Source organism: Hemitrygon akajei, chromosome 3, assembly GCF_048418815.1.
Source record: "Hemitrygon akajei chromosome 3, sHemAka1.3, whole genome shotgun sequence".
NCBI classification, from domain to species: domain Eukaryota; kingdom Metazoa; phylum Chordata; class Chondrichthyes; order Myliobatiformes; family Dasyatidae; genus Hemitrygon; species Hemitrygon akajei.
In genome coordinates this window covers 150957396-150975045 of record NC_133126.1, presented here as the reverse complement: position 1 = coordinate 150975045, position 17650 = coordinate 150957396, and the positions used below count along the sequence as shown (strand labels likewise).

The following is a 17650-nucleotide window of genomic DNA, read 5'->3' as shown; positions in this document are numbered from 1 at the left end:
AAAGCAAGTCCCTACCCCAGACTCAGTGGCTGTTATTTAAACTGAATAGCTGCAACCTTTGGATGTGTCAAAGACACTCATCACTTTGGAGCTATCAACAAATAATAATATAATTGAACAATAAATTCACATAAAATATTAAGCCATTACAGAAATGCATTTTGAAACACTTTTAAGGTATTCTTATAGATCTAATGCAATTACCATAAATAATATAAATGCACGTTAATATTTTAATTGCTTATAGGAATTTCATTACAATTTTTATTAAGGTTTTATTTTTTGAATAGTTCCTGAGTATTTTTGAATTTTTCGCAGGCCATTTATTTCAAGGGATTCACCACCTGAGCCAAGCTTGGCTGCAGACATCCTATTCACAGAACAGGGAAATCTGAGGAATTCTGCATTTCCATTTCAGACTCCATCCTGAGTATCCCACCTGTGCTCAGGAATCAAGATCTGTGCCTGAGCTGAACAGACTATCTTCTGTATGTGAAGTAACCCTATCTGTTTCCGTTGATGACCCTTTCGCATACTGACAGGAGTGCTGTGTATGTTATAAGAGTGGCTGCATTTCAAAGTACCTCTTTTCAAGCTTGTAAAAGGAACCAGGTTACTGCAAGTTATTTTATGCTGCTTGCAGCAAACTCTACACTTCCACTAATTCGTTCAGTATCCATCATGAATGTTACAAATACTCCAGCTAAAACAAATACATCATCTTCAGTGTCCAACATCTACAATCTATGACTATGTAATCTCACTACTAACTATTTATGTCACATTTCAGGAAGCCCTAGGCTAAGCAAGATCATCTACAACCTCAGTATCGTTTCTGACTCTAAACTTAATTTCGGATGCCATATCCTTTTTCTTACAAAGTCTGTTTACTTATCTGAATCTAGTCCAGCCTCAAGTTCAAGTTTATTTATCATTCAACCATACATGAATACCCACGAATACAGCCAAACGAAACTGCCTTCCTCTGGGGCCAAGGTGCAAAAACAATACCAATAGTCACACACGGCACAAGGCACATAGAGCTCATATAGATAGCAGTAAACATACAGACACACAAAATATAAATATATATATATATATATAAAACCCAAGTCCCTAAGTGAGATGTCCTGTAAATTGATGGTGCATGGGTATTGTTGACAAGAACAATCAGTTCTCAGCAATCCACAGACGACTGTACGGACAAACGCAGTCCAGCTTGTCTTCCACTGAGCAAACAGTAGAGGGCAGCACCAGTAGGAGGGGACAGAACCTAATCCAGCATGGATACTGTGCCACACTGCCTCTGGTGTCTCGCCTCCTGGATTGCTGCGACAGGCAAGCCCATGGCATGAGGCCTAGTCCTTGCTACAACCAAGGCCACACAGCTCCCCTGTAATCAGTCTTGTCAATAAACCCATGAACCTGACTTGCAGTATTTTACATTACCAATATCCAACAGGGTCTTTTGAATGCAACAAAAATGTCCACAGCAACCACTCGCTGTTAGACTGCACGCCACCTTTGCACATCGACCCTGATGCCTTTCTGTAGCAGGCAGAAACACGGTTTGCACCAAGTCTAGCTCCTCCAGCTCCTCTGCCAATAAGCAGCTCGCTGATGAGGTAGACCTGCAGTAATTGAAGTTCTTAATATCCATCACTGTCTTGCAAAAAATGCATTTAAAAAACAAAACACCTTTGGTTGGCCCAAGCATGCTGCCATTTAACCAGAAGATAAGCTGTGGTAAAATTGTCAGCCATGCAATTATTAGTTTCTGGCTCTAAATTTTAATATTCACCTGTCTACAAACCTAGATAATCAGCATTATTGACTGCCACCTTGGGTGCTATATCCTTCAGGAATCCTTTCATTGTTTCTTCTATCTCTTTCTCTCTAAAATTACCTTTCATAACCTTTCTCTCTGAAAATGAAAATATTTCAATAACATAATTGAATTTAGGACCATTTCATTTCAACTAATATTTATAGCTTTTTTTAACGTGAGTAATTTGTCCAACTTGAATTTAAAACTAGTTTACTCCTGCACTAAGTTATCAACACTATATCTAAATCACAAATAAAATGTTTTAGCAGAGTTTTACTCTACTACACCATCAAAACTGTACTGACATCTGAGGCATGCTTTGTGTTTGCTCATAAATTTATGATTAAAACTTTTGAATGAAGTATTTTACTAGATATTTTTAAGAATCCCAGTGTATTTTGAATGGCATTTTCAAAGCATCGTTATACAGCCGTCACTGGGGGAAGAAGTTGTCCATCAACTGAAAACACGTAACCTCATATACTGTGGTTTCTGAGCATTTTACAGCTAAGAAAAAGTGATTCCATGCAAAATTTTCATCAGTGCACTTACTTCTGAAGATTCTGCTGGAAAAAGTTGGGAAGCAGAGTACCCTGTAGAATACAATGAATCACCGGAGACATCCTGGCTTCTGTATCAAGCTGCCCCAGAAGCTACAGAATCAGTTTTGAATTGCACTGACACCAACTTCTGACAGTTTTACTTTCACCTCAACTGCAAACTTCTCTCCATTTAACCTACATTTATGGTCTTGAGACGACAAGCTCCAACGAACAAAGAACAAGAAAAATATAACTTAATTTGCATACAACAAAAATATAAATAACCAAATACTATTAATGGTGAGGCTGTGGATGTGGTGAAGACTACAAGTACCTGGAGGTGCACCTGGATGACAGATTTGAGTGGAGCACCAACTCAGAGGCTGTGTACAAGAAGGGCCACAGTCACCTCTACTTCCCAGGAGACTGAGGTCCTTTGGAGTATGCAGGCCTCTCCTTCACATGTTCTACCAGTCTGTTGTTGCCAGTACAATTTTCTACGTGGTAATGTACTGGGGAAATGGTTTCCACATGGGTGATGCCAACAGGCACAAGAAATTGATAAGAAGGGCTGGCTCTGTTATAGGAGTCAAACTGGACACACTGGAGGCTGTGGTAGAACAAAGGACCCTATGGAAAATCCTGGCAATTCTGGACAATGTTTCTCACCCTCTGCATGCCACCTTGGCTGAACCGAGAAGCTCTTTTAGTCATAGACTAAGACAACTGTGCTGCTCCAAAGAGCGCTATATGAGGCCATTCTTACCCTCGGCCATTAGGCTCGATAATGAGTCAACCTATAGCCGAGGAAGTGATGACCCTTCCTGTTAGACTGTTTGAGGTAACTTTTTTATGTTTTCTTACTTCACTTCTAATGTTTGTATATCTGTGCCCTTGAAATGCCACTGTGACACCATAATTTCCCTGGGATCAATATCTATCTCTGCATACAATTTTCCAACTACCATCCCATTTATAATTGAAATTATAATTTATTCCTCACTGAAAAGAAAGTTCCAAGAATTATTCCCCAAGCAGAAATCTGAGGCAGTGCAGAAAGATCAGTCAGAATATGGAGTTCTTAATAAAAAAACACACTTCATAACAAGTGAGGGAGCAGGATCTCCCAGTGGCCACACATTTTAATTCCACGTCCTATTCCCATTCTGATATGTCAATCCATGGCCTCCTCTACTGTCAAGATGAAGCCACACTCAGGTTGGAGGAACAATGCCTTATATACCAGCTGGGTAGCCTCCAACCTGATGTTATGAACATTGATTTCTCTAACTTCCGATAATGCCCCCATCTCTTTCTTATTTACCCCCCTCCTTTTTTTAATCTCTTTTCTCTCTCTCTGTTCCTCTCACAATCTCTCCTTCCCTGTTCTCCATCTTCCTCTGGTGCTCCCCTCCCCCTTTCTTTCTCCCCAGGCCTCCCGTCCCATGATCCTCCCCCTTCTCCAGCTCTGTATCCCTTTCGCCAATCACCTTTCTGGCTCTCAGCTTCACCCCACTCCCTCCGGTCTCCTATCATTTCGGATCTCCCCTCCCCCTCCCACTTTCAAATCTCTTACTATCTCTTCTTTCAGTTAGTCCTGACAAAGGGTCTCAGCCTGAAACGTCGACAGTGCTTCTTCCTATAGATGCTGCCTGGCCTGCTGCATTCCACCAGCATTTTGTGTGTGTTGCTTCATAACAAGTGATATGTGAGCACAAGCGCAATTCCGGCATGTGATTGTACTTGTATGTTTGTAATGTTTTCTGTCTTTATTCCTACATTCATATCTGACTTTTCTGCACAAACTCTTCAAAATCTATCAACGTGATTAGCGTTAGATTATAAAAGCTGAAGTGTCTTTCCATAGGAAATCTTCACCTGTTAAATCGCATTGCTTTCCATTCTTCTCTGGACCCCTGGCCCAGGCTGTATCGACGGATGCCACCTGACGCCCTGTTTTCATTTGTCATCTTTTTCTCAAAGACCCGTCTCTTCACTTGGAGTGTCTCAATTCCTGAGCTTTCATCGACGAGACACTCTTCAATCTGGGAATCTGTGACAGGTTCTCCTTCTCCATTAGTTACTATTCTGCAGAAATAAGAGGAAATGGAGAGTCATTATAGTATTCCTTATGGTTTTATCTTGGACTGCTGGCAAATGTATACTGCAATAATGATAAAATAATGTTGGGACTCTGGATTTTTTTTGTTACTTTTAGACAGCCAACTTCACAATCAATTGGAAGTTCTTAGTAGATAAAATGCAGCACGTATGAATTAATAACTTGATTAATTCAAAAGCCTATTGAGTATTATTTTGAAAACAGTACTGAATGCATTCTATTTCAAAGTCACAGAATTACGTTCATTCACAGGAGATATTAGAAAAGCTAATAAATAATGTACTTTTTCCAAATCAATGTTTTAAAAGTAAGAAAGATGTTTGATTTATGCACTACAAGGGCCCACAATAAAAATGTGACATTGAATAGATGAACTTTAATAACACAGAGTGTTAGTAAGGAAAATATATTGGAAAAAACTCCCACAATCTTCAAAAGTGTCACAGAATTTTATTTTCATCCACGTGAAAAGACAGATGAGGTCTTGGTTCAGAAGTACATCTCCAGCTCTCCACACTCTAACCTTCTGTCCTGGAGTGGAAGTGCTACTATTAAGACAAGGCAAGGACCCATCACTTTTCCATCAAATATTACACTAATGTGCTGACAATGTTTGGGCGCACTTTGGAAAAGAAATGCTAAACCACCACAAACGCATTTGGCTACTTCTACAGCAGTTCCTAGCTCTTCTGCATCTGCATTGTGGAACTACATAAGGGTTTTTGGAATCCAAAAGGTTATCTAACTCAGTTTAACGACTAATCTGTGTGTTTTCAGTCATTAAACAGATGCCTGTTTTTCCCTAATTCGAACATGTGGTATTAAAGTCTGCCAGTAAATTCCCAACTGATCATAAGACAAACCATGAGATTGTCAGAATGTGCTGACTGGAAAACTGAAAACTAGGTTCTCTTGTTTGAACTTGACAGGAGTAGATTACAAACTCAATGGTGCTTGTGCTGTCTGCTACAAAGTATACAGGATTTGTTATCAGAATCAGGTTTAATATCACCGGCACATGTCGTGAAATTTGCTAACTTAGTAGCAGCAGTTCAATGCAATCAATACATGAATATACGGAAGAATAAATAAATAAATAACAGTAAGTTTATATATGTGCCTTAAATAGTTAGATTCAACTTAGTGTAAAACAGAACTAATATAAAAAAGTGAGGTAGTGTTCACGGGTTCAATGTCCATTTAGGAATCAGATGGCAGGGGGAAGAAGCTGTTCCTGATCACAGAGTGTGTGCCTTCAGGCTTCCGTAGCTCCTTCCTGACAGTAACAACAAGAAGAGGGCATGTCCTAGATGATGAGGGTCCTTAATAATGGACACTGCCTTTCTGAGGCACCGCTCCCTGAATATGTTTTGGATACTATGGAGGCTAGCACCCAAAATGGAGCTAAATAATTTTAGAACTTTCCGTAGTTTCTTTCGACCCTGTGCAGTAGCCTTCTCTCCAAAACCAGACCATGATGCAGCCTGTCAGAATGCTCTCCACTGTACATCTGTAGAAGTTTTCGAGTGTGTAGGTGACAAACCAAATCTCCTCAAACTTCAATTGAAATATAGCTGCTGCCTTGCCTTCTTTATAGCTGCATTAATATGTTGGGACCAGGTTAGATCCTCAGAGAACTTGACATACAGGAACTTGAAACTGCTCACTCTCTCCACTCTGATCCTTCTATGAGGATTGGTTTATGATCCCTCACCTTACTCTTCCTGAAGTCCACAATAACCTCTTTGGTCTTACTGACATTGAGTGCAAGGTTTTTGCTGTGATACCACTCAACTAGCTGGTATATCTCACTTCTGTACACCCTTTCTTCTCCATATGAGATTCTACCAACAATGGTTGTATTGTCAGCAAATTTATAGATGGTATTTGAGCTATGCCTAGCCACACAGTCATGGGTATAGAGAGAGTAGAGCAGTGGGTGAAGCACACACCCCTGAGGTGCACTGGTGTTGATCGTCAGCAAGGAGTTACTAATATCTGTCTTCGCAGATTGTAGTCTTTGGTTAGGAAGCTGAGGATCCAATTGCAGAAGGAGGTTCAGAGGTCCAGGTTCTGTAGCTTATCGATCAGGACTGTGGGAATGACGGTATTAAACGCTGAGCTACAGTCAACAGCGTCCTGATATACAACAGATACAACAAAAAAAAATCAAAAACACATTTCTCTGTAAGCTGTTTATAAATCATTGAAACAGGGGAAAGAATTCCATCCCTGGAGTAAGTTGCATAGCTCAACTAAATTATAGCTTCTCTGTACCAGAGTCCTGTTTGCCCCACAAATTCCCCTGGAGTCTTTCAAGAAAAAACCCACTCCAAGAACAAATTGATTTGTATCTGAAATACAGTTGACCTAGAAACAGCCTTTTAAGGATTATGTCCACTTGCCATGAACTCTTCCACTAGAGGAATTAACTTTTGTCATTGGCCCTATAAAAATATTTAACCTATTGGATCACCTCTTAACCTTCTGCGTTCAAGGCACCAACATTGCAGAGAACCCCTAAGTTATTTCCATGTTTAGCATTTTGCATAAAAAGTGCAATCAGTTTCCCCCTAAACTGATTACTAGCCTGATTTTAACACAGTATCTGAGAATTGTCATTCACTAAGTGTGAACCAGCAACATTAACACAAAACACTGGGAGGATAGTCAACAGAGGACACCAGTTAGCAGTTTGATTCGGGGCACTGACAGCACATCTGCAGCATGAAGCAGGAATCACACTGTGTCCAGTTTTGCATAATTCATTCATTCACATGGCCAGTTATAATCAGAAAGACATGGTGACTTAAAAATCCTCCCTGCAAATCCATTAAAAGTGGTAATAAAAGATCGGCAATAAATTTGAGAATCAGCGCCCATTCTTGGTAAAGTGAGCAATGTATCAGAAGCAAGTCTAACATCACTGACCTATGTCATGAAATATGACACTTTGCGGCAGAAGCATATTGCACTACAATAATAAAAAAACCCTTAAAACTTACAATAAATATGTAAGACCACAGGACTGTAAGATATAGGCACAGAATTAGGCCACTTGGCCCATCGAGTCTGCTCCACCATTTCATCAAGGCTGATCCAATTTTCCTCTGAGCCCCAGTCTCCTGGCTTCTCTCCATATCCTTCATGACCAGACCAAACAAGAATCTATCAACCTCTGCCTTAAATATACATAAAGATTTGCTCTCCACAGCTGCCTGTGGCAGAGAATTCCACAGATTCACCACTCTCTGGCTAAAGAAATTTCTCCTTATCTCCGTTCTAAAAGGACGCTCCTCTATTCTGAGGTTGTGTCCTCTGGTCTTAGACTCTCTCACCATAGGAAACATCCTCTCCACATCCACTCTATCAAGACCTTTCACCATTCAATAGGTTTTAATTAGATCACCCCTCTTTCTTCTGAATTCTAATGAATACAGGTCCAGAGCCATCAAACACTCTTCAGATGACAAGCCATTCAATCCTGGAATCATTTTCATGAACCTTCTTTGAACCACTCCAGTTTCAGCTCATCCTTTCTAAAAATTGCTCATAATATTCCAAGTGATGCTTCACCAGTGTTTTATAAAGTCTCATCCTTGCTTTTATATTCTAGTCCTTTTGAAATGAATGCTAACATTGCATTTACTTCCTCACCACAAACTCAACCTGCAAATTAACCTTTAGAGAATCCTGCACAAGGGCTCCCAAGTCACTTTGCACCTCAGATTTTTGGATTTTGCCTCAATTTAGAAAAAAATTAACCCTTTCATTTCTTCTATCAAAGTGCATAGCCATACAGTTCTCAGCGCCGTATTCAATCTGTCATTTCTTTACCCATTCTCCAAATCTGTCCGTCCTTTTGTAGACTCTGCTTCCTCAAAACTACCTACCCCTCTACCTTATCTTCATAACATCTGCAAACTTTGTAACAAAGCCATGAATTCCATTATCCAAATGATTAACAACCAACGTAAAAAGAATCGGCCCCAACACAGTCTAGGAACACCACTAGTCCCCAGCAGTCAGCCACAGAAGGGTGCCTTATTCCCACTCTTTGCCTCCTGCCAATCAGCCACTGTTTTATCCACAACATCAGCCGATTCTTCTTTGTCTATCCTGCTTGTTATTTCTTCAAAGAATTCCAACAGATTTTTCAGTCATGATTGAAACCATGCTGAGTACAGGCTATTTTATCATGTGTCTCAAGTACCCTGAGGGTTCAACCTTAATAATAGACACCAACATCATCCCAACCACAGAGGTCAGACTAACTGGCCTATAGTTTCCTTTCTTCTGTCTCTTTCCCTTCTTAAAGAATGGAGTGACATTTACAATTTTCCTGTGTTCAGGAACCATCTTAAAATCTAGTGATTCTTGAAAGATCATTACCAATGCCCCCATGATCTCTTCAGCAACTTTTTTCAGAACTCTGGGGTGTACACCATCTGGTCCAGGTGACTTCAGATCTTTCAGTTTCCCAAAGAACCTTTTCTCTAGTTATGGTAACTTCAGACACTGACACCTCGAACTTCCACCATAATGCTTGTGTCTTCCACACTGAAGACTGATGCAGTTAATCAGCGATGTCCTTGTCCCCTATTACTACCTCTCCAGTATCATTTTCCAATGGTCCGATATCCACTCTAGTCTCTCTTTTACACTTTATGTATGTGAAGAAACTTCTGGTATCCTCTTTGATACTATTGGCTAGCTTACTTTCATATTCCATCTTTACCTTCTTAATGACTTCTTTAATTTCCTTCTGTTGGTTTTAAAAAGCTTCCCAATCCTCTAACTTCCCACTCATTTCTGCTCTATTATATGCCCTCTGTTTGTTTTTATATTGGCTTTGACCTCTCTTGTTAACCACAGTTGTATCATCTTCCCTTCAGAATATTTTTTCCTCTTTGGGATGTATATATCACTTGCCTTCTGAATTGCTTCCAGAAATTCCAGCCATTGCTGCTCTGCTGGCATCCCTGCCAGTGTTCTTTTCCAATCAATTCTGGCCAACTCCTCTCTCATGCCTCTGTAACTCCCTTTACTTCACTGTAATATATAAATGAAGTAAGTCATACACAAAGCAAAAAAAAAATTGTGAGGTGGTGTTCATGGGTTCATTGACCATTCATAAATCTGACGGTGGAGAGGAAGAACCTGTTCCTGATATGTTGAGTGTGTGGCTTCTCACTGGTAGTAATGAGAAGAGGGCATGTCCTGGGCAATGAGGGGCCTTAATGATGGATGTCACCTTTTTGAGGCATCCATTTTAGAAGGCATTCTTGATGTTGGGGTGGCTGGTACCTATGATGGAGCTGACAGTTTACAACATCCTGCAGCTTTTTCTAATCTTGTGCAGTGGCCCCTCCATACCAGATGGCGATACAACCAACTAGAAAGAGTACATCTGTAGAAATTTGCAAAAATCTTTGGCAACGTACCAAGTCCACACAAACTCCTAATGAAATATAGCCGCTGTCATGCCTTCTATATAATTGCAACAATATGTTGGATCCAGAATAGACCTTCAGAGATGTTGACACCCAGGAACTTGAAACTGCTCACCCTTTCCACTGCTAATTCCTCAATGAGGACTGGTTTGTGCTCCCTCAATTTCTCATTCCAGAAGTCCCCGATCACTTCCTTGGTGAGTGCGAGGTTGTTGTTGTGACACCACTCAAACAGTAGATTTATCTCGCTCTTGTACGCCTCCCCTACACCATCTGAAATTCTGCCAACAACAGCTGTGTCACTGGCAAATTTAAAGATGCCATTTGAGCTGTGCCTAACCACATAGCCATGGATGTAGAGAAATTGAATCAGTGGGCTAGGCACACATCCTTGAGGGGTGCCAGAGTTGACTGTCATTAAGGAGGAGATGTAATTTCTGATTGCCACTGATTGTGGCTTCCCCATGAGGAAGTTAAGGATCCAGTTGCAGAGGAAGATCTAGCGGCCCAGGTTTTGGAGCTTGTTGTTTAGAACCAAGGGTATGATGGTGTTGAACACTGAGCTGTAATCAATAAACAGCAGCCTGATGTAGGTACTGCTATTGTCCAGGTGGTCCAAGGCTGAGTGGAGAGCCAGTGAGATTCGATCAACTGTAAACCTACTGTGGCGATAGGCAAATTGCAGTGGGTCCAGGCCCTTATTTGGGTAGGAGATGGATTCTGGCCATGATTATAAACAAAAAGATTTATGAATTACAGAGAATTGGAACCAAATGTAGTATTTCTGCAATCAGACCATCTCAGATCAGTTCACATCTCTGAGCAGAGACCATTTATGGAACTATATGGCACTTAACCACCAACTAATCAAAGAGTTTTTTCTACTGTAATATATGAAGTCCCAATGAACATTAATATATCTACTTCCAAAGTAAGTTGATTGACAGGATGTTCAACTTCCGGATTATGATAACAAGCTTGGAGAGAACATAAAAATAACTTTAAAGTGAATATAGTCACTTTCAGTGTTCCCTCCAATCATGTTCTAATAATCTATTTTCACCCTCTTAGATATTCTCCTGATCATCCTTTGCTGAATGCTAAGTTCATGTTTGCTGTCTTATTGGGACCATCTGTATGTCTCCTTCTTTGTACCCTTGCTCTAAATGACCTTGTTAGCCCTGGTTGTGATATCCTTCTTGATTTATCTTTTCTGTCAGACAGAAATGAACAATTGCATTTCATCCATGCTCTCTTCAAATGTTTCCCGTTGCCAGTTTGCTATCAATCCCACATGTAATATTCCTCAATCTATCTGAGCCAACTCTTGCCTCATACCACTGTGGTTTTCCTTTTTTAATACTCAGGACTTAGAATCATTGATGTCACTCTCCATCTAAATGAAAAATTATCTGTAATATTGTTGCCAGATTGATAATTGACTCTTTTGATTGTTTTTCATCACAAAATAATGTTGAGGATCAGTTTTTGCCATATTAGTTCAAAAAAACGTCATCCAGGATTGCTTTCTCTGAGGACTTAACCTGGTCGCAACATATCAATGCAGCTATAAAGAAGGGAGGACAGTGGCTATATTTCATTAGGAGTTTGACGAGATTTGGTACGTCACCAAAAACACCCAAGAATTTTTACAGATGTACCGTGGAGAGCATTCCGACTGTTTGTATCATCGTCTGGTTTGGGGGAATGGGCTGCTGCACAGGATCGAAGTATGCTGCAGAGAGTTGTGAGATTAGTCAGCTCCTTCATGAGTAACAGCCTACAAAGTATCTAAGACACCTTCAAGGAGCAGGTCCATCATTAAGGACCCCACCACCCAGGACATGCCCTCTTCTTATTGATACCATCAAAAAGGAGGTAAAGAAGCCTAAAGGCACACACTTAGTGATTCAGAAACAACCTCTTCCTCCTCCATCCAATTTCCAAATGGACATTGAACCCATGAACACTACCTCAGTCATTCATCATTCAGGAGCCTTGCCGTTCGGTGTGGGTGATCATGTCTCTCCATCCATCACGGTCCCTGACCCTCCGAATTGTAGTTGTTGCCTCCCCTGTTTCTAACCGTGATGTTATTCCATCTCTCATTCTCTGCCTGCCGCTGCTTCTTTTCCCTTCCAGCTTTCCAGTTGTAACTAAATGTTCTAACGTCTCTCTTCACATGATGTGTCCAAAGAATTTATTGCTGTTTTCTGTTTTTTTGAAAGTAATATACATTTTGTTTTCGTTCTCTGTAGAACTTCTTTGTTGGTTATCCTGTCCGTATATGATATGCATAGCATTCTTCTGAGGAACCACATCTCTGTTGCATTGATTCTTTTTTCCATTGCATTTGTGATGGTCCATGACTCGCAGCCATTCATCAATATAGGAAGAATGTAGCAGCTGAGAGTTCTAAGGCAGATGTCAATTGCTATTTTCTTGTTCGTTAGGATGTTTCTCATTTCCGTAAATGCTGTTCTTGCCATTGCTATTCTTGCTTTTATGCCTGTTTCGCATTTGCCATCAGATGTTACCCATGATCCAAAGTACTTGAAATTGTGAACTTGTTTCAGGATTTCATTTCCTAATATGATCCTACAGTTTATCCCAAACTACCTCAGTACTTTCTTTATTATTTCTGCTCTTGTACTACTCATTTTAATTATATATACACTGTAATTCAGCTTTTCTTTCTATATTTATCATGTATTGCATTGTACTACTGCTGCTAAGTTAACAAATTTCACAACATATAGCAGTGATATTAAAGCTAATTCCGATTCTGAATCTGATTCTGCTGACCTGTTATTATTTTGAATAGTCTGATGTAAATGTAGATTAAAATCACCCATGATTATATTTATACCCTCACTAACCCACATCTCTAATTTTCTGTTTGTTGCCATCCCTAACATCACCACAACTCCCTTTCCTGTTTTACTCAGCATCATCTTTGCAGATTTCACGTAATTTGACCTGAACCCTTTGTGACTTTTGTGATGATCTCCTCTTTAGCCAGCAGTATTAGCCCACCTCCTGTTCCTTCTTGGCTGTCTTTTGAAATTCCTTAGTGTTCACCCTGGTTTCTGTAATCCCAATTATTCTGAATTAAGACACAACACCTTCAGGCTAGTCTCCAGAGCACTTTTAGTCACCTCAGCATGATTTTGTACTGTGGCCCTGTTTACTGCTGTGCTTTTGCTTTTGTCTGTCTTGTTCTGCTTTTATTTTAGTTCCCCCTTTCTCTTTTTCCCTGTATAGACTCCTATCTCTGGGCCATTTTATATTAAATCCCCCAAATATGCAAGCATTGCCTTTGGACCTCAATCCCACTTCCTTCAAATTTAATTATCATTCAACCGTACATGAATACAGCCAAATGAAACAGAGCTCCTCTGGGGCCAAGGTGCATGCAAAATATACACAGTACATTCAAAATAGCAAGCAAACATACAGTCATGCCAAAAATATATATATAGCTCAAGTCCATGAGTGACATGTCCAGCAAATTGATGATGCAGTTCCCGACAGTCCACAGATGAACGTGCATATTCATACAATACTGCTTGTCATTCCAATGATCTGACACTGGAGGGCAGCACTGACAGGAGAAGCCAGCACCAAACTGAGCCAGAACCAATTCTCTAAGACCGTAAGACAAAACAGCAGAATTAGGCCAATCAGCCCATCAAATCTACTCCGCCATTCAATTGTGGCTGGTATATTTTCCCTCTCTACCTCATTCACCTGTATTCTCCCAGTAACCTTTGATATTCTTGCTAATCAAGAGCTTATCAACCTTCACTTTAAGTATACCCAATGACTCAGCCTCCACAGGGGTCTATTGCAATGATTTCCACAGATTCACTATCCTCTGGTTAAAGAAATTCATCCCTATCAGTGTTCTAAAGGGGTGTCCTCTGATCCTAAGGCTGCGCCCTCTGGCCTAGACTCCTTGCATTATTGATTAAAGTCCACTTGATCTAGGCCTTTCAATATTCACAGCAGGCCAGGCAGCCTGCTGTGTTCCACCAGCATTTTGTGTGTGTTGTTTGAATTTCCAGCATCTGCAGATTTCCTCATGTTTGCTCTTTCAATATTCAATAGGTTTCAAAGAGGACTGTGAGTACTGGTCCAGAACCATCATGTGCTCTTCATACACTAACTCTTTCATTCTTCATAAACCTGCCAACATATCCTTTCTTAGACAGGGAGCTAAAGATCACTGACAGCATTCTGAAGTGGTCTGCCTAATGCCTTACAAAGCCTCAGCATTACATCCTAACTTTTATATTGTAGTTCTCTCAAAATAAATGTCATAACTGCATGTGCCTTCCTCATTACAGGACTCAACCCGAAAGTTAACCTTTAGGGAATTCTCTACTAGGACTCCCAAGGCCCTTTGCATCCCTTTTTGAATCCACTCTCCATTTAGTAAAGAGTCTATGCCTTTAGTTCTTCTATCACAGCATGGTGACTAGCGTAAAACTTTACAGTGCTAGTGACTGGAAAATAGGGGTTCAATTCCTGCTGCTCTCTGTAAGGATTTGTACATTCTCTCCATGACTGTGTGGGTTTCCTCCGGGTATTCCGGTTTCTTCCCACATTCCAAAAGAATTAGTATTGTTAGTAAGTTGTGAGGGTGCGATGTTGGTTCCACAAGCCGCACACAGTACATTTCAGGGCCGTGTTGGTCTTTGACACTCTCACTGTATCTTCTGATGTACATGGCAAATAAAGCTAATCTCTATAGTCTCTTCAAAATGCATGACCATACCTTTGCCTGCACTATATTCCACTGTCATTTCTTTGTCCGTTCTCCTAATCCGTCCAAGCCCTTTGGCAGATTCCCTGCTTCCTCAACACTACCTGATTCTTCACTTCTCTTTGTATTACAAGACCATAAGACATAACAGCAGAATTAGGCCATCTGGCCCATCGAGTCAGCTCCACCATTCAATCATGGCTCATCCTTTTTTCCTCCTCCTCAACCCCAGTTCCTGGCCTTCTCCCCATAACCTTTGATGCCCTGCCCAATCAAGAACCTATCAATCACTGCCTTAAATACATCCAATGACCTGACCTCCATAGCTGCATGTGGCAATAAATTCCACAAATTCACCACCCTTTGGTTATAGAAATTTCTCCGCATCTCTGTTTTGAAAGAGTCCCCCTCTGTCCTGAGGCTGTGCCTTCTTGTCCTAGACTCTCCCACCATGGGAAGCATCCTTTCCACATCTACTCTGTCTAGGCCTTTCAACATCCAAAAGGTTTCAATGAGATCCCTCCTCATCTTTCTGAATTCCAGCGAGTACAGACCCAGAGCTATCAAACATTCCTCATATGATAACCCTTTCATTCCTGGAATCAACCTTGTGAACCTCCTTTGAACCGTCTCCAATGCCAGCACATCTTTTCTAAGATGAGGGGCCCGAAACTGTTCACAATACTCAAGGTGAGGCCGCACCAGTGCCTTATACAGCCTCAGCATCACATCCTTACTCTTGTGTTCTAGACCTCTTGAAATGAATGCTAACATGGCATTTGCCTTCCTCACCATCAACTCGACCTGCAAGTTAACCTTTAGGGTGTTCTGCACAAGGACTTCCAAGTCCCTTTGCATCTCAGATTTCTGGATTTTCTCCCCATTTAGAAAATAGTCTGCACATTTATTTCTATACCAAAGCGCATGACCATGCATTTTCCAACATTGTATTTGATTTGCCACTTTCTTGCCCTGTAAACTTCTCCACAAAGCCATCAATTCTGTCAATCCAGATCATTAACATATAATGTGAAAAGTAGTGGATCTAACACTAATCCCTACAGGACACCACTAATCAACAACAGCCACCCAGAAAAGACCCCTTTATTCCCACTCTTTGCCTTCTGCCAGTCAGCCAATCTTCTATCCATGCTAGTATCTTCCCTGTAACAACATGGGTTCTTATTTTGTTAAGCAGCCCCATGTGCAGTAATTTTTCAAGGGCCTTCTGAAAATACAAATAAACAACATCCTTTGTCTATCCTGCCTGTTACTTCCTCAAAGAATTCTAACAGATTTGTCAGTCAAGATTTCCCCTGAAGGAAACCTATTTTATCCTGTGCCTCCAAGTACTCTTAAATATGATCCTTAACAATTGACTCTAATATCTTGCCAACCACCGGTCAGGCTAACTGGCCTATAATTTCCTGTCCTTTGCCTGCCTCCCTCCCTTTCTAAAGAGTGAAGTGCAATTTGTGGTTTCCATTCCTCTGAAACCATTCCAGAATCTAATGATTCTGGGAAGATCACTGGTAATGCCTTCAAAATCTCTTCAGCTACCTCTTCTAGAATCCTGGGGCGTAGTCCATCTGGTCCGTTGACTCATAAATCTGAACTCCTCCCTTCACACCATTCCTAGAGCCGCAGGTTTATCTGATGTATCCTGCTATTTCTATTCTGGCAAACATAGGACACTAATAGTAGTCCCGACATTACTTGCTTTTGTGATAATTAAAAAACCCATAAATTACAATAAATAAAAATGAAATATGTGGTGCAAGAAGCAAAACAAGGTGAGGTATTGTTAATGGGTTAATTGACCATTGATCTGCTACCTGACACTAATAGTAGTCCTGACATTACTTTCTTTGAAGTTCCTTAAGGCTATTATAGTGGGCATAAGCTCCCACTACATACTAAATGCTCCCAATGACGTGCACCTCTAATAGCCTCTGATAACTAAGTCCAGTTCCTGGGCTTCACACGTGGCTTAGTTACTAAGTCCAGCAGAACCAGGCTTCAGGAGTAAACTCTGAGGGAAAACTCCAGAGCTGGGGTCCCTAAGGTAACCCTACATTGAGTTCAACACTGACTGGCAAGTCCTGTGACCAAACTGTATGAGTCTTTATGTTCCTTTGGCTTCATCAGATGTGTGGAAAGGGGAAGCTTGCTACATGGGCAACAGTTTGCCCTCCATAGTGCACAGCCCGGGCTTGTATACCTAGAAAGCCAGGATGCAGCATCCATGGTCAACTCTGGCTGACAGAGGCCTTACTCACTTTCTTTGAGGTTCATGTTTTAGTTCAGTTTCTAATTCCTCATGTTTATCGTGCAGAATCACTTTTGAGTCTATACTGTTCATTCCAATGTGGACCACAATATCTGCTCACCTTTCTGCAATGGCTTGTATTGGCTCCGAGGCATCCTTGAGCTTAACAGTACGAAGACAGTCTACCATGCCGGGGCTAGTTTTTTAGTGGCAGGATTATTTTAAGTTCTCATTACAACCGAGTCTCCCATCATGGTAGTCCTACCATTTTTTCCCCTCTCCTACGCAACATAGCGACATGACTGCCGTGAACTAAATAATTATTAAAAGTATTGCTGAAGGAAACTATCATACACTGTATATTGTAGGAATTCCTCCTGGAGTGTATGTGTTATTATTTTATTTCGTCTAATCTTAGTGCAAATTAAAATCAGTCATGATTACCCTTGTTTCCTTATTGCACACATTTCCAATTTCATTTTTAGTAACATTGTAACATCACCACTACTGTTTGGGGGCAGTTCCTTCTAATGTTTTCTGTCCCTTGGTATTTGATGGGCTTCTATTAATTCTGCATCACACTCAAAAGATTTGGAAGTCATCTCTCAATTCCCTTCAGATTCCTGCAGTAGAAGCTAGTATCACCTTAAGTTTCTTTAATGATAAAA

At 40.7% G+C, this 17650-nt stretch overlaps 1 protein-coding gene across 10 annotated transcripts in view; it reads right to left on the bottom strand.

The window, feature by feature from the left end:
• The window catches only part of veph1 (ventricular zone expressed PH domain-containing 1), a 227317-nt gene that overhangs the window by 72947 nt on the left and 136720 nt on the right, over positions 1-17650 (bottom strand). For 6 of the 10 annotated variants that reach the window (XR_012098357.1, XM_073041043.1, XM_073041046.1 and 3 more), the window contains exon 8: positions 4249-4458. Coding sequence is in view for 6 of the 10 variants with exons in the window: in XM_073041043.1 (XP_072897144.1) it covers positions 4249-4458 (210 nt within the window). In the remaining 4 variants the exon portion in view is untranslated. Of the gene's footprint in view, positions 1-4248; positions 4459-9424; positions 9545-17650 lie in introns of those variants that run through there. The other 4 variants (XR_012098358.1, XM_073041052.1, XR_012098359.1 and 1 more) reach the window with 4 other exon arrangements.